This window comes from Pelodiscus sinensis, chromosome 2 (genome assembly GCF_052426305.1).
Source record: "Pelodiscus sinensis isolate ZL-2025 chromosome 2, ASM5242630v1, whole genome shotgun sequence".
NCBI classification, from domain to species: domain Eukaryota; kingdom Metazoa; phylum Chordata; order Testudines; family Trionychidae; genus Pelodiscus; species Pelodiscus sinensis.
The window spans coordinates 223,800,113-223,821,904 of record NC_143053.1 but is presented as its reverse complement, the minus strand read 5'-3'; the positions used below and the strand labels follow the sequence as shown (position 1 = coordinate 223,821,904).

The 21,792-nt window shown below is 40.7% G+C and overlaps 1 protein-coding gene across 2 annotated transcripts in view; it reads right to left on the bottom strand.

Annotated features, from left to right (window-relative positions):
• PLXDC2 (plexin domain containing 2) overlaps positions 1-21,792 on the bottom strand; it is a 409,726-nt gene that overhangs the window by 93,583 nt on the left and 294,351 nt on the right. For both annotated transcript variants that reach the window (XM_075922487.2, XM_075922486.2), the window contains exons 5-6: positions 12,999-13,121; positions 7,698-7,816 (exon numbers count right to left, since the gene is read on the bottom strand). In XM_075922487.2, coding sequence (XP_075778602.1) covers positions 7,698-7,816; positions 12,999-13,121 — 242 coding nt within the window. The remainder of the gene's footprint in view (positions 1-7,697; positions 7,817-12,998; positions 13,122-21,792) is intronic.

Sequence of the window (21,792 nt, the reverse complement as noted above, 5' to 3'; positions counted from 1 at the left end):
GACAAACCCATTAGATTACCAATAAATGGTGAACAAGACCACTGAGAACTGTACAGGTGGAATAACCACCTTGAAGTGTCCTGCTTTCTCCCTTGGGAGAGTAAGTTATAAAATACTGGCTGAAAACTATGTCGGCTAATGGCTTAGAGCTGTGAGAGTGGTTGCTGAAGGGTGGCAGGGGTGCTGTGGGACTATACGTGGAAGACAATTTCTTTTAAAAAGAGACAACAATAAAATCCTATTCTAGCCTCTACCACAGCCAATAGAAAACTCTCCATCGAGAGTTATAAAGTGGGCAGTATTTTCCATTTGACTGTTCTGAAATCTTTCTCTGAGGCCCCCTTGAAACTTACACAAAGCTCTGTATAACTACTACAGTCCCCAAATCCAATCTTGTGTCAAATGCAAGATCCAGCCATATTGTACACAACATATTGTATTTTATATAGTGCTTTTCATCTTTTCTACACAGATATTAACAAATTATTATGCCCAATGAACTGTATAAAACATCAGTAGAGGGTACATTTTTTTCCAGTTGTGATATTGTTCTCAATTATTACTGAAATTATTAATTGCTTATTTTATTATATTTCAGGAGTATATGCATCACTCCCACCACTAATACTGTTTTAAAAAGAAGCTGATATCTCATTTAAAACTTAGGAATATATTCTATTTAGAGTCATTTTTGCTTATTTCTCTTACTCTAAATATTTCTTCTTTCATTATATCACCAGAAATATTTACAAGAAAATCAGCTTAGTTCCTTATGGTCTTGTCTAAATCGTATTCACCTGAAATCACAATACACTTTATGTGACATCTTAATCATTTTCACATCAGCCAATGTTAATGTTATACCACAAAAGAAGGATAACACATTTTAAAATGAGAAATGAGAAAGAGAAACAGATTTTCCATGAAAATATACATAATAACAATAATAATAATAGAAATGCAAAACCAATCAACCCATGATGTGTAAACTGACTTCAAAGTGAATGTTTTTCTGTTTTTTCATGAAGAAACAGTGAGTTTTTAAATGTTGTTATTTAAAACAAAATATTTTCCAGCATAAACAGCAAAAGCATCCACTTAATCTAAATGTCAGTATTATACATCTTTATTAACCACTGTCCCCTATCAGAGGAGAAAGGGACTCTAATGAATGCCTCTCTCAGAACAATTTGCTGGCTTCATGTATTCTGCAATTTTAGCAAGTGTTTCAGTTTTTATAAATGGCGTCTGGATAGCAACATGAATGAAGGGCCACTACTATGCAAATGAATATACAACCTTAACATCAATAAAATTTAGAAAAACGTCCTCAAATATTCAGAGAGACATTGACACCTCTGCTTAATTTGCATTGGTCATACATTAATTATACCTCAAGACAAAACCAAGAAATGTTACACTAAGGGCTTGTCTACACTGCTCAATTAATCAACCTATGTTAGGTTGACTCAGAGCTACCACATTAATGACAGTAAAACCCCAGACTTAATGACACTTCCGGAATGGAGATTGTCCATAACTCTGAAATGTTTACAACTCTGAACATAAGAGCTGACACCAGGCCAGGCTCCAACAGGTAGCTTCTTTCCCTGAGTTGGACTGAGTTTGCAAGACTGTCCCCTTCTGGACACGCGCGCGTGTGTGTGTACACACACACACAGCATGTCCATCTCACAGTCAGGAGAGGAAGCAACCAGCACACGCTCCTCCTCGGGAGGAAGAGTGAAAATAGTGCAGACACCAGCACTACTGCTCTGCTCACTCCAGCTTCTTTGGCTTGGTAGCCCCAGCATCTTCACCTCCTAGATGTAAGTAGCTGCACCACATATAGGGGTAGAGCAGACATCCCAGTTCTTTCTACCATTAAGATGTCACACAGGTATGTTCTTTTTTGGGATGGGGCAGAATCTCTGCTGCTGCTTGATTGGTTACTTCTAATTTACCTGCTGTGGGGCTCCCCTCTGCCACTAAGCTCCCAGCTGTACCTCAAGACCCCCCTGACACAGGGCTCCCAGTTGCGCCACCTACCCCCCACTGTCACCAGGCTTCCAATCCCGCTGCTGGCATGCCTGTCCCCAGGCTCTCTGGTCCAGGAACATCCCTGGACCATTGATGTTGCTGGACCAGTTAGTCCTGGTTTAGGGAGGAACAACCTGTAGTGTAGATCTGGCTTAAGGCATATTAGCTTTAAATATTTCCAACAGAAGACTGGATTAAAAAGCTATTTTCCTTAATAAACAGTGAAGCTCTTGAAACCCGACCTTCTCTAAGATTTACTATAGAAGGAGAGGGCAGTCACTATTAAAATATACATAAAAATATGCCCCTCCAGATGGTTTATTAATATCCTTTACTGGCAAAACTGAATTAGCACTTCAGTGTGTCCTCAGCATTACAGGCTTTCAGTAAAATATTCATTAATGTAAACTGCATTAGTTAGCAAATATAATACACTTTCAGTGAGGCTCTGCATGCTGAATAAAATTAAGTGTTTGTAAAGCAGCATTTAAAGAGAAAATGTGTATGCACAGTAAAACTAAAATGTTAAAATAATATTCAGTTTACTTGAAAATCTTGCTAGTTTCTTTTCTCAAAGAAAGGGATAATAAACAGAAGCCTTTGGCTTATACAAAGTATATTTATGTTCTTCTTGTAAATCAATTTTTATAGTATAATGTAAAAGGAATATCAGAAAGATACACTAAAAAGGCAATAAAGAAAATACTTATTTAAGAAAGGACAAATAAGTTCAGATGAAAAAAAAAAGAACTAGATTAAACCCAAACTCATACTTCATAAGGAATTTAAATACTTGAGTTTGCAAATTTTCAGGTATATAATTTCCTCTTCTCAAATCCAGATTACCTACTGACTTTCCTGAAACACATTTTGGAATTTCAGTAGGGCTCACAATTTCTGCTGGATTAACTGCTGTTTTCAAAGCTTGATTACTTTTAGATAAGTTGACTTTCAGGCCACGGCTTTCTGACATAATGCTAATATGGTAAGTCTCACAGTCTTATTGGCTAACTTTTGCCATATGTGTAACTTTTGTACTTTGCAGTTGTCTTGTAGCCATGTTATTTCAAGGTATGTGAAAGACAAGCTGGGTGAGGTAATATATTTTATTGGACCAACTTCTGCTGGAGGAATGTACAAACTTTCCAATACACATAGCTCTGCTTCAGGTCTGGGGAAGGAAGCAATTTGGAACAGACTGTAAAGCGGAAGGGGTAATGCAGGTTGCATGTAGTCACTAGAAAAGAAGTAGGCAATTGGGAGTTATACTGTTATGCACAAAGAATTTGAAGTGGGCAACTAAGGGTAGGAGGCAGTAGGGTGAGTTGTAAATTGTGGTAATGACATAAAACCAGTGTCCCTGTTCAAGTCCATGACTTCTGGTATATAGACTTCTGGTGTACACCTTTTGAATGAGTTAAACAGATTTCCTTTGAGGACAAGTAATGAAAGATCAGTTCTGGGGTGTCTGCCCACCGGTGTTTTTTAAATCAGTTTTTTCTATGTGAGCTCATTGGAGAGGGCAGTAATTGTTTGGTTTCACCTACATAGTTGCTGTTGGAATATTTAAAGCATTGGATGAGGTACATCCCAAATTGTGAAAAACATACGTAGCATCCATGAATCTTGAAAGATGTTTTGGGGAGGGTACTGGTCATCATAATAGTGGGTACTGGAAGGGTCCAGTGCTACTTCGAGTTCATAGATCCTAGTCTGTGTGGAGCTTGATTCTTATGATGAGCTGAGAAAGATTGGGGCGAAGGAGCGGGGTCTAACATTCAGATGAAAGAGGTCACCAAAGATTTCTTTCAGGTTCCCATCAAAAATGGATTGTAATTGTTTGAGGATCCCCCCACATGAGTTCCAGTGTGGGGTGAAAGATGACAACTAGGGGTCTGAGGTCAGTGGGTTTTTCTTCTGTTTTGAAGTAGGGTCTCTCCTGGGATATTTGGATGTCCTTTTCCAAGATGAAATATATTTTTCTGGTGGAGTTTTCCTTCTTTAGTGAAGGCTGTTTTAAGTGTGTTTAGATGTGTGTTCTGGAGTTTCTCTTTGGAGCAAATGTAGTAGTATCTGCGTGCCTGGTCCCTTGCTTTATTATTTACAGACTGAGTCTGAAATGACTGTAAAATGCTACTGAATCAAAATGATGGTCTCTAAGGGTATGTCTACACTACAAAGTTAACTCGAACTAACGGACGTTAGTTCGAATTAACTTTGATAGGCGCTACACTAGCACTCCGCTAGTTCGAACTTAATTCGAACTAGCGGAGCGCTTAGTTCGAACTAGGTAAACCTCATTCTACCAGGACTAAGCCTAGTTCGAACTTACTAGTTCGAAATAAGGGGTGTGTAGCCCCTTAATTCCAACTAGTGGGAGGCTAGCCCTCCCCAGCTTTCCCTGGTGGCCACTCTGGCCAACACCAGGGAAACTCGTCTGCCCCCCTCCCGGCCCCGGAACCCTTAAAGGGGCACGGGCTGGCTACGGTGCCCGTGCCAGGTGCAAGCCTCCCAGCACCCAGCTAGCAGACCTTGCACCTGGCATGGCTCGAGCCAGCCACCCGATGCCCCCCAGCCCTCCCCCTCTTACCGGGACCAGGCTGTCGGCTCCCGGGAGCTTGCCCGGGACCGCAAGAGGCGGGTACCCGCCTGGTCTAGTGCAGACATCATGGACCTCGTCCACGACCTCCGCACTAGGCACAGGAAAGCGGCCGTCTAGGGCAGGAGAGCTGCCAGCCTGGCCACCCAGGAGCAGGTGTGCATGAAAATCAAGGTGGTCCACTGAGACCCCCCGACCCTGAGCCCTGAGCTTAGAATGGCCGTATTGGGTCAGACCAAAGGTCCATCTAGCCCAGTAGCCTGTCTGCCGACAGCGGCAAACCCTAGGGACCCTGGAGGGGATGGACCGAAGACAGTGACCAAGCCATTTGTCTCGTGCCATCCCTCTCCAGCCTTCCACAAACTTTGGGCAGGGACACCACTCCTACCCCCTGGCTAATACCACTCCATGGACCCAACCTCCATGACTTTATCTCACTTCTCTTTAAACTGTGTTCTAGTTCTAGCCTTCACAGCCTCCTGCAGCAAGGAGTTCCACAGGCTGACTCTTTGCTTTGTGAACAACAACTTTCTGTTACTAGTTTGAAGCCTGCTACCCATTCCTTTCCTTTGGTGTCCTCTAGTCCTTCTGTTATGGGAACTAATGAAGAACTTTTCTTGATGCACCCTCTCCACCCCACTCATGCTTTTATAGACCTCTATCATATCCCCCCTCAGTCTCCTCTTTTCTAAGCTGAAAAGTCCCAGTCTCTTTAGCCTTTCTTCATATGGGACCTGTTCCAAACCCCTGATCATTTTCGTTGCCCTCCCCTCTCCCACCCTCTCTCTTCCCCTCTCCCACCTCCTTTTCCCAGTCTCCCCCAGTTTTGTTCAATAAAGAGAGATTCTATTTTTGAACACAATTGTCCTTTATTTTGTACATCAGGAAAGGGGGCTAGGGAGGGGTAAATGGAAGGAGGTGAGGGAGGAATGGGGTATGTGCCCCCAATGGGGAGGAATGGGCTGGCTCTGCGGGCTTCTTGGGGTGGAACCTCTCCTGCAGCCCCCCCAATTGTCCCCTCTGCCCAGATGGCAGCCTGCGGCAAGTGCAGCCGGTCTGATGGCCGAGTGCTGTGATGTGCCCAGTGTGGGTACTCCGGGCAATCCAAGCCAGGACTGCTTTGCAAGTGGGGCACCCTTGAGAACTGTCTGTCCGGGGTGAGGGTCGGGTCCCTTCAAGTACAGCCCTTGGCTAGCCTGAGACAGCAGCTCCACGCTCTAAGTCCTCCTCTGAGGCCCTGCCAGCACTGCTTCCGGCCATCCTTAACCCCGGTTCAGGGTCCACTTAAGCAAGACATGCTAGTCCGAATTAGCAAAACGCTAATTCGAACTAGTTTTTTAGTCTGGATGCGTTAGTTCGAATTAGCTTAGTTCGAATTAACTATTTAGTTAGTTCGAATTAGCGCTGTAGTGTAGACATACCCTAAGACACACTGTGCTCAAGTATCAATGGTGACATAACATTCAAGATGCAGGAGAATGGAGAATAATGACTATAGTGGCGACCATTATATAGTTACTGGTTTAATTAAAAAAATGTACTACTCTCAAATTTCAGGTACATATGCAAGCCACTTTCTAGAAAATATTACTCTTAAAAATTAAGAGTTGGAACAGGGTCCTCCCTACTCATCCAACATATAAAGATTTTAACCTTCCTATTGATTTTAACTCTTCCTCATATTTGGCAGCCAGTGGGAAAATGTACATCTTGCAGCATACTCTGAACATCAGGCTGGTGTGTTATCGTACTAAAGGGACAATCTGTTCCAACGTCAAAGAAGTTATATTTTTATAAATCAAAACTAACATCTTCTACAACATCCAGAAAGGAACTCAAAGTTAGAGTGGATCACAAAGACAGCATTGTCCCTTGTGAGAACACAGCGACATGGGTACTCCCACACAAGTGATCTTAAGAAATAGCCCCCTTAATTTTTCATTTTAATAATCTAGTCTGGAGGTGACAATGAGTATTTATTTATAGGAGGTAATTATATGGTCCCATTGGTATCTAAGACTTAATTGAAGTGTAGGGAACTATTATGATCTCCATGTTATAGATGAGGAGCTGATCCAGAGAGAGATTATGTGACCTGCCTCTACTTACACTGAAAGTCTGTGGCAGGGCAGGGAATTTATCTTGTGAATTCCATGCAACAACTGAGCCAAATCCTTCCCTTATACAACAGTAATAACTATAGGCAGGTCGACATCCAAAAGAGAAAGCCGAAATTTCCTTGCCAAAATGAGATTAAAAATTATCTTGGTCACTGCAAACATGCGTAACAAGATAGGCAAACAATGTTGAATGAATCTGACTAGAAAACATCTCCCCAACTCATTTTACCAGCAAGGAAAGCAGTGAGTTCAAAGCGTAGATCACAACTCTAAGCTCCTGAAGCACTTCCAAGAGCCCGAGTGATCAAAACTGGACAAAATGAAGCAGAAAAGACTCTTTGCCATCATCCAATACTGTTCTGCTACCACGGGGAATAAACAATCTGGTTCCAATCTCCATATAAACAAAAGCTCCTCACTGAGGTAAATAGTGAGACACAGTACTACCATAATTTCTTGTTTGACGTACAGGAAAATATTACAGTGTCTCATGAGGCAAGATGTAGTAGCTATTGGTAAATTGTCACTTTTTAATGGCATCTACTATGTATACAATATTTATCAAAGAGCCAAATAAAGCTAAATGAATTTAGCAAAATATATTCTACCTCCCAAACCCCAGTAGGACATTGCTAAACAATCAACACTGAAAACATCGAGAAAAGGGTCCAGGGAAATTCAATATCTATGATATTGAAGCTATTTGATATTTTTCAAGGTAATCATATGACCTTCAACTTTACAAAGGAATTCCAGTTTAAGCAGAACAGGGATCTTATGAGTAACAACATATATAAGTTAAAACTATAAAAATATTGATACATTTGAACTTTCAAGGAACCAAAATAAAATTATACAGAATTGGTCCTGACAAAGAGAAACTGTGGGATTGTAAAGTGATACAAACATTCAAATGATAGCTTTCAGACCCAACTTACTTCTTTATATCCAAAAATAATACGCCCATCATTGAGAAGGGTAGCTTGGAAAGTGAAACTGCCTAGGTTGTAATTATCCTGCAGATGTACATGATCCCATTGGACAACAAGTGCTGTGCCTGTGAGTCCAGATGGGGAAGAAAAACATGAGAAAAATATTCATTAACATTAATGTTAGTATTTACTAAAGTTATATTACATAAAACCAATATTTCCTCTCCATATATATCACATTTCAGCCAAAGGCCTCGAAGCACCAAAGATCTAATAAACATTACTTAAGCACTAAATCCTCTTATCAATTAGATAAATAAGTAAATTGAGGCAAGACAGGTTAAGTGACTTGCTTAAAGTCATACAGTGAGTCAGTGACAAAGAAAAAGAACAGAACCTCCTATTCCTACTATAAGATTGCTATTTTAACCACAGGACTGTACTGTAGTGCCCTTCATTTCTCCTTTAACACAATGGCTATTAAGGTTGAAAAGTTCAGGATTTTCTGGTATTGAAAAAGTGATTATTTAAGATATTCAGTTTTCTCCATTAACAATTCAGTAGTATTAACAGCATTATTATTTCTGCACAATGTAAGATTTCACCATGGTCCTTAATGCTGAAGAATACTAGGGTTTGGCAATAAATATAAACTATGGAGTGTAAATTAAAGTAACTGAAAAGCCATAAATGGGGGTAAATGTTAAATTGCATGTGCAGGGATTTGGTTTAAAAAGCCTATTAATATTCATGGGAGCTGCCTGGCTGGATCCTCATATACCACACTAAAAATATACATTCAAGTGACTCTCTTGCCCTGAAAACATGTTTTACAGATGGTAAAAAGCTACAAAACACATTCAGGCAGTTAGGCTGAAAGGAATTTATCACCAAAACAGTGTTTACTGAAAATGTCTTTTTCATTTTTAGAACTATATCCTTCCCCAGCGCACATCTCCCTTTAACACTAATGGGATTTATGTGCTTTGATTTACAAAACATCTGTTTCATTTTTTGCATTTGTGTTACGAGGATGCTTCAAAGGTGGATCAATGTGTCTCTAGTTCAACACATCTGTGGTGAATCCTGCAAAGTCTTCAGCCATAGATTTTCAGCATAATAGCTTATACTCCTGTTTCTTGCCTATGTGCATTAGGAAAACAAATGCAAATCTTTGATAAACTGTACTGTAACAAGTCTATCACATCATTTGCAAGTGTATATTTCACGGTCTTACAGCAAAAATCAATACTAGATACAATGTTTATTTCCTAGCATGTAGAATAGTGATAGCAATGCAGCCGTGTTAGTCTGGTCTAGCTGAAACAAAAGACAGAACAATGTAGCACTTTAAAGACTAACAAGATGGTTTATTAGGTGATGAGCTTTCGTGGGCCAGACCCACTTCCTCAGATCAGTATGTGGAAGAAAATCGGCACAACCATATATTGGACCATTATTGGACCTAACCATGCCAGTTACAAGATCAAGAACACATATTCCTGTTCATCCAGAAATATAATTTATGACATCATGTGCCCAAAGTGTCCGTCTGCTGTGTACATTGGACAAACTTCTCAGACACTTCGCCAAAAAATCAATGCACACAAAACAGACATAAGACTCTCTCACAGAGAAAAAGCTGTTGTTTGCCATTTCAGCCAGACTGACCATTCCCTCAATGACCTTAAAATATGCACATTGCTTCAAAGAGACTAACTCCAGACTTCAAGGAGAAGCTTCAGAATTGTCAATCATGCTTAAATTTGACACTTTATGTATGGGTTTAAACAAAGACTCTAATTATCTCACCCATTACAAAGATAGCTTCCCCAATTCTCACCCCTAATGTCATTACCTCACAGAAACTTCTCCTATCATCACCCCTATGTCATTACCTCAGAGACACTAACCTTCCCCCCTCATCCCCACTCTGTTCTAAAATTCGATTTGTCAATTTCACATGCATTCATTTTTTGATTGTATCACTTTGATATATATGGTTATGCCGATTTTCTTCCACATATTGATCTGAGGAAGTGGGTCTGGCCCACGAAAGCTCATCACATAATAAACCATCTTGTTAGTCTTTAAAGTGCGACATAGTTCTGTCTGTTGTTTATTTCCTAGACAGCAATAAACATGAAACATGAAAGTTTATGTTAAGCAGATTGTTCTTAATTTTAAAAAGACTTTTCTCATGTTAAGAGTCATTTTCACTTCCATATTACAAACAGAAATACATCAATGGGCCAGATTATGCCCTCCCTCCCCCTAATCCCCACCATATCCATAGCCCTGCTGTGGATAAGTCGGAGTTTGCATCCTCTGGGGCACTGGATCTTTTTTTCCAGGAGAGCTATATGCTGGGCTGGATTCAGTGAGAGGTAACAACAACCTGGGTATGTCACTAAGCTCTATCCATATTGATAACAGAATTGTTTCCAAAGTAACTAAGGGTACGTCTACACTACAACATTAATTTGAACTAACTTAGTTCGAATTAATTAATTCGAACTAAGCTAATTCGAACTAACGGATCCAGACTAAAAAACTAGTTCGAATTAGCGTTTTGCTAATTTGAACTAGCATGTCCACAGTAAGTGGACCCTGAACCAGGCTTAAGGATGGCCGGAAGCAGTGCCAGCAGGGCATCAGAGGAGGACTTAGAGCGTGGAGATGCTGTCTCAGGCTAGCCGAGGGCTGTGCTTAAAGGGTCCTGACCCCCACCCTGGACAGACAGTTCTCAGGGGTGTCCCGCTTGCAAAGCAGTCCTGGCTTGGATTGCCCGGAGTACCCACACTGGGCACATCACAGCACTCGGCCATCAGACCGGGTGCACTTGCCGCAGGCTGCCATCTGGGGAGAGGAGACAATTGGGGGGCTGCAGGAGAGCTTCCACCCCCGGAAGCCCGCAGAGCCAGCCCAGTCCTCCCCAACGGAGGCTCATACCTCATTCCTCCCTCACCTCCTTCCACTTACCCTTCCCTAGCCCCTCTTCATGATGTACAAAATAAAGGACAATTGTGTTCAAAAATGGAATCTGTCTTTATTGAACAAAACTGGCGGAGACTGGGAAAAGGAGGTGGGAGAGGGGAAGAGAGAGGGTTGGAGAGGGGAGGGCAACTAAAATGATCAGGGGTTGGGAACAGGTCCCATATGAAGAGAGGCTAAAGAGACTGGGACTTCTCAGCTTAGAAAAGAGGAGACGGAGGGGGGACAGGATAGAGGTCTCTAAAAGCAGGAGTTGGGTGGAGAGGGTGCATACAGAAAAGTTCTTCATTAGTTCCCATAAAGAAGGACTAGAGGACACCAAAGGAAAGGAATGGGTAGCAGGCTTCAAACTAGTAACAGAAAGTTGTTGTTCACAAAGCAAAGAGTCAGCCTGTGGAACTCCTTGCTGCAGGAGGCTGTGAAGGCTAGAACTAGAACAGAGTTTAAAGAGAAGTGAGATCAAGCCTGGTCCCAGGAAGAGGGGGAGGGCTGGAGGGCATCAGGTGGGTGGCTCGATCCATGCCAGGTGCAGGGTCTGCTGGCTGGATGCTGGCAGGCTTGCACCTGGCACGGGCACCGTAGCCAGCCCGTGCCCCTTTAAGGGGTCCGGGGCCGGGAGGGGGGCAGTAGAGTTTCCCTGGTGTTGCCCAGAGTGGCCACCAGGGAAACCTGGGGAGGACTAGCCTCCCACTAGTTCGAATTAAGGGGCTACACACCCCTTAATTCGAACTAGCTAGTTCAAACTAGGCTTAATCCTTGTGGAATAAGGATTACCTAGTTCGAACTAAGTGCTCCGTTAGTTCGAATTAAATTCAAACGAACGGAGCGCTAGTGTAGCGCCTATGAAAGTTAGTTCGAACTAACGTCCATTAGTTCGAACTAACTTTGTAGTGTAGACATACCCTAATGTACTTCAAGGGAAACAACAGAGGGAAAATGACAAAAGGAGAAAACAGAACTAAGTAGCTCATTATGTGACTTACTCTATTTCTTTTCATTTACAGTAACCAACCAAATCCTTAGTCCTAAAGTACAAGCAGTGTACATCCATCAGTTGAATTAAGAAGAAATATAATAGCTGACCAATCATACTGCTATATTAGGACCACAACTGGCAAAAAAGTTCATGTCAAATAATTTATTGGATGTCATCACTTTTCTCTTTGTAAATCATCTGCAAATGAAACATGGATTTCTCAAATGTATTTGAATGGTTTTGGTAAATAAATTATGCAAAATTTACTCGACTGTAATTGGACGTAGAGACACTGTTGATTTCTGATTGAATGAGCATAACTTTCAAGACAAGTTTTCTGGCATGCACACTCATGACTACAAACATGAATCTATAAACACTCCATAAAATGTGCTTATAACTCACTCTGAAGGAATATACTTTCCTTAAATTAATTTGTTAGAATATTCATGGAAAGCCAATATAAAAAGAATGTTTTGTACAGTGTGCACTTCTAGGCCCAGAGAATCTCCTTTCTAAGGAACAGGTATATCCCCTATTAATGTAAGCATAAATTTAAAGCAATCTTTCAAATGTTAGGCTCTAGCTGTTGAAAATATTGCCCTTAACATCCTAATTGTAATCGCTCACGTTTGGAAATTTTACCGTACATTTTTAAATAGAAAATATGGAATTAGAATCTTACGTGACATCAATAGACTTGCCACTAGAGATCAGAGTTAAGACATTAAATGTCATTTCATCACAGAGGATCAAAAATTCAAAATGCTGATTTTTAACAAACTACATGACTACAATCTTCAAATGTAATGCTTTCAGAATGTATCTGAAAGAATAGCCCTACATATTACATCTCACTTTGCTTTTCAGCATTTCAGATTTCTTATGAAAGACTGCTAGTATAGACACGTTATTGAATTTCTATACTGGGAATACTGCACATTTAATCACAAATAGGTTTATTAATCACATACATTCCCTGTGTGTATGCTTCATATATCTCACAATGCTAATTCTTTATAGTTATTGGGTAGACAGGACTAACTACACAATTGACTCAAGAGAGCTCTGCACCTTGGCAAGAGATAACGCATATTTCAAGTCTAGAAGCAATATTACTTGTTCTAGCATCTGTGCTTTTTAACCATTTAATACAATCATTAATTAATGTCTAATCATGCTTTATAATCCACTTTATGAATGTTTAGCACCTCTTTAGATGACCTAATAGCCATATACTATATTTTAAGTAGCCCTTATCTTTCTTTAAAAGTTAATTAGAAAAACATAAATGGCCAAGGGATAGACAAATTTGTTTATGTAAAAGAATCACATACCATTGTCAAAGTATCTCACTGTTGAATTTCTTGACACACTGGGGTCAAAATTTGCCATCAAAGGTGCAATGTATTGCGTGGCTGTTAGCATTCGATGCACAACTTCTCCAGTATATATGAAACCTACAATTAAGAAGGAAAAATTAGTAATTTTTAAAAAAAGTATGTCTGATTTATCTAGATATTGCCAATTTTAAAGAAATTCAAGACAATTTAATCCCATCACCAACTTCTAACAGTAAATTAAACAATAGAATAAATGGCACAGAGATTTTCATGAGTGCAATCCATTTCAAGGAGAAGATTTTCATAATGGCAAAAATAGATCATAACTTATTGTACAGTGAAGTACTTTTTAGTTATGGGCAAAACTCAGATGTGCTGGGTAAAGTAGACATTATCAAAATCCAGCCAATCACCATTTTACAATTCTTCATGTGTTGTTTCCATCCTGTTCATTAGTTTGCTTATTTTTCCTTTTCTGTTGTCAGCACTTCACTGCTGAAACCATGCCTCTTGTTGTGTTTGTAAGACATACTGGGCATGTCTAGACTACATCCCTCTGTTGAAAGAGGGATGTAAATGAGCTCGACCAAAAATGCAAATGAAGTGCGGATTTAAAAATCCCATGCTTCATTTGCATATTCATGTCTGATTGCTGTTTCAAAAAAGGGTATTTTGAAAGTGAAACTGCAGTATAGACACGGTTCTTTTGGGAAAAAAAAACCTTTTTCAAAAGAACCTGAACTCCTGAAAAAATGAGGAGTTCCTTTTCAAAAGAACTGAGTCTAGACTGCGTTTTCACTTTTGAAATACCCTTTTTAGAAACAGTGATCGGACACGAATATACAAGTGAAGCATGGGATATTTAAATCCGTGCTTCATTTGCACTTTTGTTTGGGCTCATTTACATCCCTCTTTCGACATAGGAATGTAGTCTAGACATAGCCACTATAAGACTTTGTCTGTACTGGCACTTTCATCATTAAAACGTTTGTCACAAGCCCTATTATATCAGGCTCTGGGCTACAGAACCCCATACATCAATCATGCTTACTGAACAGGTCCAAATGAGATTAGCACTTATGGTTCTTATGTCCAGTCTCACTCTCTGCTGATGGTCTGCTTGACTTGAGGCACCTAGGTGATGCATATCTCAGTCTGCCTTCCTCAGACAACTCTCTCTGCTCCTGCTCCTGAAAGGCAGTCTCTTTGTAAACTGGGTTTTTTGTTGTTGTTTTTTTGGGGGAAGGGGATTGGTTTTGTTTGTTTGTTTGTGCTTGTCAGTTCCAAGGCTTTGGCCCTTGTCAAAACTGTTTTTGTATTCTGGTTGGAGCAATGAGGTAGTTGCTTCACAGCAAATTGTTTGGATATTAGTCTCAGAGGGTTAGCCATGTTAGTCTGTATCTGTAAAAATGAGGAGCCCTGTGGCACTGTAAAGACAAACAGATTTGAGCACAAGCTTTCATAGGTCAAAACTACTTTTCATGGGTCAAAACCACTTTGTAAGATGTATGGAGTAGTGGTTTTGAGCCACAAAAGTGGTTTTGACTCATGCAAGTTGTTAATCTAAATACATCTGTTAATCTTTAAGGTACCACATGACTCCTCGTTTTTACAGATACAGACTAACTCAGCTATTCCTCTGAGAAAGGCTGTTTTATCTCAAGCCATTGTTTCTTTCCTACTTGCTATTTTCTTTCTGCCCTATGAAGCTAACTAAACCAATAGATTAAAACAATAAACATCTCAATAACCAGCTCAACATTAGAGTTGATTGAAACATTTTCCAACGAGGGGTGTGTGTGTGTGTGTGTGTGTGTCTCTTCCCCTTCTATGTTATCTGGACATGGCACAGGAAGGAGGAGGATCATAGAGGGATGGTGATATCTGAGATAAGTGCTGGCACCTGCCTGCTCCCAAATCAGGGTTTTCCTCTTTACAAGTAAACTCAACAACAACAAAATCTGGAACCTACCTAATTTTCCTACGCAACAGAAAATCTGTTTTCCAGTCAATTCCAGTCAACATGAGGTATTCATAAATTATAATAGCACAACTCCACTTCTGTCACAGGAGAGTGATGCACAGAGAGGTTAGATGAGTCATCCAAGCTCACACAGGAAATCTGTGACAGAGCAAGGACCCAGATCACCTGAGTGCCAGTCCACACCACCTCTCTCAGCTCCCATTGTTAATTTGTCTGTCTTCACCAACATTCTTTTCCTGACCTCTTTTCACTAAATGGTTTCACAGAGTAACTGAATTTCTCAGATATGCAGTTATACAGGTTGTACTGTGCAGTGACTAGAGAGGGCTGGCTATTAAAAAAACCCAATCTGTGTGGGTAGTCAGTTATCAAATAGCTACTCCCTTGCTGAAATGACAGAAGACTCATTAATGCAAAAATTTTAAATGACTAGAAAATATACCCCAGGAAACATTTTACATTCCTGTGGACTGGATTAGAGAATCTAATTGCCTTTGTTTTCTTTTAAAACACAGCTTGCAGTTTTATAATTTCAAACTTAAATGTCTAGAAAACATGACCTATGAGAGAAGACTGAAAGAATTGGACTTGTTTAGTTTAGAAAAGAGAAGACTGAGAGGGGACATGATAGCAGTTTTCAAGGATCTAAAAGGATGTTAAAAGGAGGAGGGAGAAAAATTGTTCTCCTTGGCCTATGAGGATAGGACAAGAAGCAATGAGCTTAAATTGCAGCAAGGGAGGTTTAGCCTGGACATTAGGAAAAGCTTCCTAGCTGTCTAGGTGGTTAAACACAGGAATAAATTTCCTAAGGAGGTTGTGGAATCTCCATTACTGGAGATGTTTAAGAGCAGGTTGGATAGACATCTATCAGGGATGATCTAGACAGTGCTTGGTGCTGCCATGAGGGCAGGGGTCTGGACTTGATGATCTCGCGAGGTTCCATCCGGTTCCATTATTCTATGAAAATCTGGATATCTACTATTCAGTTCCTAACTCTATATTTAGGCCCCTAATTGCACGTGGCCTGGTTTTCAGAGGTTCACAGGGACAGACAGAACATACCCAACATCTTTTATATGTTCACTTTCACAAACGAGTAGGAAAAATAATTATTTCTGCTTACGAAAACTGTATTTTTTCCTTTCCTCATCTTGTCTTCATATGCTATTTTAGTTACTTAAAGTCTAAACTTTTTGAATGCTTTACTGCAAATAGATATCACAAGAATTTCATTCTACCATGTCTTCTTGAATTAAGTAAGAATCATATCAGACAACAGTCATTAAATACATTTTTATTAGTTCATAGTTCTTTCTATCTGCTTCTTAAATGTAACTCTCTTGAGAAGCAGTCTCGGGTTGGCATATTCAGACATTTAAATTATCTATTGTTGTTTTAGCACTTGTCTGATGATAGTCCCTGAGGTAACATGTACATGCCTTTTGTCATATTCTTGTCTACATCAATTGACCTACATCTACATCCCTAATATTCTGAAGATGATATATAAAATCTTAGAGGAGTAGCCATGTTAGTCTGTATCTGCAAAAACAATGAGCAGTCCTGCGGCACCTTAGGCTATGTCTACACAGCAGTGCTATTTCGGGATACCGGAAGTATCTCAACATAGCTATTCTGCATCTTTTGAGTTCGCCTGTATTTTGAAATATAATGGGTTGCTATTCCAACCTCCCTATAAACATCATTCCATGAGGAGTAAAGGATGTTTAGGAATAGCAACTTATTTCGAAATAAGTGCTGTGTAGACAGCACCAAATTTCAAATTAACTTGAAATAAGATATGCAATTTGCATAGCTCAAATTGTGTATCTTATTTCAAGCTAAGGTGCAGTGCAGATGCACCCTTAAAGACTAACAGATTCATTTGGGCATAAACCACTCATTTGAGGAAGTGATTTTTACCCCCAAAAGCTTATGACCACATAAATCTGCCAGTCTTTAAGGTGCCACAAAGATCACCTTGTTTTTATATAAAATCTTGAAAGTCACATTCCTGTGTCAGGATTACCTTTAACACCTTGGACCAGATTAATTCCTGGGGTAATCCCAATGACTTCATACGCTTACATAATCTCTCATCCCAGTTTACATTAGTAAATGTTACCATCATAACTAATACTGAGGCCAAGTACAACAGAACAGAAATTAATTGGTGGAACATTTAAGTAAATATATAAAATAAATCCAGGTATTCAGTAGCCATCATGCATATTTCTACTTTCTTCCTTATGGTACATTTTCCCTTTAGATAAAAGTGAAAAGGGGGAGGGAAGGGTGATAACAGGAAACCAGGAACATTTTGAACAAAGGATATTCTAATGACAAATCCAGTCATGCTGCAGAACAGCTTGGAAAGAAACACAAAGTCAGTTCAAAGCTTCACAGAGATTCAAAGGCTGAATCACTATTGACGTTTTATTACTGTCACTAATACTTCAAGTAAGTAGCAAATATACATTTAACTTATCCCTGAAGGGCCTTCCACTGTCAGTAAGCCAGTTTTCTGAGGGTAGTAATAACTGTCTATTCACTTAGTCAAGGAAGAATTTTCCAGACCTACAATTTCCTGAACCATTTTGGAGTGCTCTTTTGTAAGCCTGTCCTAAAGAGCTAATGCTAGAAACACAAAATACTAGCAGCCTCTAAAATGTTCTCTTGTTCAGGATTTTATAAGTTACTAGTAGATTTAACTACTGTTGCTGGGTCCTTAACTCTTTTTTTTAAAGAAAAATGTACATATTTTAATTAAACAATTGTATTATTTAAAAATACAATATTATTTTTATTAAGTTAATTTTAGTAATATTTTTTAAAAATGGGCATTGTATCAAAAAACTTTTTTTCTTCATCCCTAGAAATTCTTATCATTTGCTATGTTTTAACAAAAAAGAGCTATAGTCAAATTGGTTTCCAATAACAGTGCCTTTTCGTTTTCAATAGGGATGTTAGATTTCATGTAATTGAATAGTGGTAACTGCACGAACTCTTAGTGGTTACATGACTATTCAATAGTCCCAGGGGCAGCACCAGCATCCAGTGCACTCCCAACTCTACTCCCAGGAAGCCCACTGCTGCTGCCTCTCTATCAGAGGGAGCAATGTAGGCTGTCAGGTGGAGCCATTCCACGAGGGGAGCCAGTTAAAAAATCAGCTCCACGTACAGACCGACTGCCTGATGTCCTGCACTACTTACTGCTTCTCATTCAGAGGCAGCAGCATGGGGTGACAGCACCTCCTATTCACAGGGAGGGATGGAAGGTGGCAGGGGAGGCTGCCACGAAGCAGCCTCTGTCTGTGGCGTGCCCTGGCTCGCCGTGGTCTGAGGCTGCCTTGTGGCATGTGAAGCAGCCTCTGTCCATGGGGAGCTAGTCCCACCGTGGACAAAGTCTACTTCATGGCAGCTTTCCTTGCCCCCACAGCTGCTGCCTCGGATAAAGGGAGCAGCGTGGTGTGAGCAGGCGGCTCCGGGGAGCTGGTGCGGGGGAAACTGTTTTTTAAGCCAGCTCCCCCCAGCACCAGCTCCTGCCTGCCAATTTCCACCTCTTTAGGAGGCAGCAGAGTGGTGGGGCAGGCAGGTCTGTGGAGCAGACATGCGAAGGGAGCCTGCTTGAAAGCTGGCTCCCTGTGCATACTGGCTCCAGCCTTCCCCTCTCTCTCTCAGCACTGCTGCCTCTGTATCAGAGGCAGCAGCATGGGGGGGGGGGGGGAGAGGAGGGAAGGGAGCCAGAAAGATCCAGTGTTCATGGAGAGCTGGCTTTTAAGCCTCATGGGCACAATTCCCACTCCCCCCCTTGCTGACTCTGATACAGAAGTTGAAAGGGGGTAGGGGAATGCATTTAGTCAACAAAATGAATTGATAAGCCCAGGTTTCTCTCTTAATCATGTAATCATCTACACGATGACATCCCTAGTTTTCAAACTTTAAGCATTGATTTAACTGTGCCAAAACAGAGCACTACTCCAAATTTCTATGTTTTCCAGGCACAATTCTCTTGTTTTATTTCCTTTCTCTATGGTTTATTTAGCAGCAAGCCTATTCCAGGTTCATCCTATTTTTCTGGTTCATCTTGGCTCTGTCTCTTTCAACATTTGCACAATGTTGAGGATTGTACTTGATTTGGTAATTCTGCCACTTTTCTTTGGTTTTATGAGAAACAATCCCAGATACCTCCCATTTTCCAAGCACAACCAAACCCTTATTCTGCTTTAAGTTATGATAAGAGGAAGCTGCATAACAAATTGGGTGGTCCTAGCTCTTATAGTTAAGGAGGAATTCTTGAATAAGTAGACAACCTGGCAGACAAACTCTCTCAAATATATGGAAAATAACAAATAGCTGTATGTAAAACAAGAACAAGTATAACCCACCCAAGTTAAGTACAGATGAATAGCACAGAAATAAAAAAGGCTAAATCCTATGTAATGTGTAGGTGTACATGAACATTCAAACAGCTGGAGAAGCACACATTGTGGGCCAGCTTTTTGGTTGGCATAGGCCAATTTGCAACATTTCAAATCTGTTTACAGAAGACAAAATCAAATGGTACTCTCTTTTCCACGAGTTGCTCTAGATTCACACTTAAACAATTTCAGTGGAGTTACTTAGGATTTCCATCAGTTGATCCAAGGGAAGAAGTAGGCCCAGTATTGGTTGTCAAACATCAGTGTCAGTTTGCAGAATTTGACCCTTTTCTCTTTTGTTCACTTTCCATAGGTAAGCCAAGACAACAGTCACCCAACACAAGCTTACTGCATTATTCATCAAATTCAAGGAAATTGAAGGATATTGGCTTTAGGTAATGCCAATAACTAGACCAATTAATAACTAATTAAATGATAATATCTAGTCCATCAGTAGATAACAAAGATGATCAGACCACTGAACTCATTTTACAATGGAGAAACTGAGCGATGGGGAGTCAAACTCACTTGCTCTAGTTCAACCAGCAGGCCAGAAGTTGATCCAGGAAAAAACCTCACAGTTGCAGCTCATTGCTCTATCCAATAGGCTATACATATTCCACACACTTTTACACCCTTTGTTTCACCGTTGATATGCAAAAGCATGAGGTATACTGATAAGTAAAAAGAATGAAATACTCTGTCTTCGAAATAATCTTCTTTCTGAGGCCTTGATTCAGCAAAATACTTAAATTTCTGCCCTGCTTTATGCACGTAAAATCATGCATGTGTAAGCGGGGGAATGGTCCCGCTATTGTGGGGAACTTTCCTGGCTTCTATACACCCCGGTGAAATGAACCAGCGAAAGGATCTGAGTCCCCGCTCCCACTTTCTTTACCCCACGGCTCCCTGATCCTGAGGGCTCCCCCTCCACTCTCCTGAGTAGCAGAGCCCTTGAAACCCCAACAAGGCTGGGCCCAGGTTTCCTGGGGCTTAATCCCCGACCTTGTAGTCACTAGGGGCAGGAGTTAGGGTGTCCCCACTCCGAGGTGCTCTCTTTACACTGCAGGCCTTCTTGGCCCAGTGATCACTTCATAAGGTTCAAAGCAAATACAATTTATTAAACATCAACTGATTAAAGAGAATAGAATAAGAAACAATGAGAATGGTTAAATGAGAACACACAGCCCAGCTCTGTAGCACAGGGACATCAACACAGCAGTCTGCAGAGTGTAAGGACAGTTCACAGTCTCTTCCTTAGAAGCCCTGGAAGTGCTGCAAGGGGCTGCAGGCTGGACACACTTGCACTGGCAGTGACCACACAGCCTCAGTCTCTAAGTGGCCAGACCCCTCTCCCAGTCCAGAGCCTTTCCCCACACTTTGCAGGTCCCAGTAGCTCACCACATCCAGCTGCAGGCTGTGCTGCTTGGCCAGTTCCAGCTCCTTGTGTTGCTTCTCTGTTCCTTTTGGCTTTCTGAGCACTGCCAGTCTGCTGCTCAACACAGGGTCTGCCCTGCTTGGCCTGTCTGTGTCTGGTTCTGTCGCTGCAGGACTTCTTCTTGTACTCCTCTTTCAGCTCTCTGTCTTTTCAGGACCTCTTCTGCACACAGCTTGTTTGTTCAGAGACAGAGCCAGAACAATCCCCACTTACAACCTGTCAGTCAGGCTGAGCTGGAGTGTTGACTGCTTTCCATTGTCTCTGGGGTCTGTCAGTCTCATGAACCCTTCCCCTTCTGAAGCTGGTAAACCAAAAAACTCCCACAGAGTTTTAGTAAGGGGTAACAGTCCCCTTACACATGGACTTCAGAGTGACTGCTCAAATGTTAAGGCTTACAGTGGCAGGTACTGAGTACATTGCTGAATTAGGATAAAAATAAACAACTTACATTGTGATTTCCAAAATGGATGGCTCATACAATAGGTGGTATCTAAAAGCAGTCACAAATCTCACTGAGGAAAGTGTTCAGCTAAGTATTGTTGTAAAAGAGGTGTTACACATTTTTCAAAATTATACATGTGAGGAGAAGTGTATGAAGGATTGCATTCAGACTTTAGGTGCTTAGATATGGTCAGGATTTGTTTGAAGTTATTGCAAGATGTGAATTAAAAAAGGGTTGTCTTTATTTTAAGGCATTTATTTGATTGACTGGCATTTATAGGAAGTTGTTCGTATGCATGCTTATGGTATATGTTCAACTAAGATATTTTATTTTAAGGTGCTTAGAAAGCCAGTTGGAAAAGGTGTAATTTGACAACTGAAATGGCATATTTAATACATGACAATAATGTGCTAGCATTTCTTGACATCTAAATCTCTGAAGTTAAAAAATACAAACACCTCAAACTGAAAAAAGTTACTTGGTCAGACAAAGCTATCAACAAG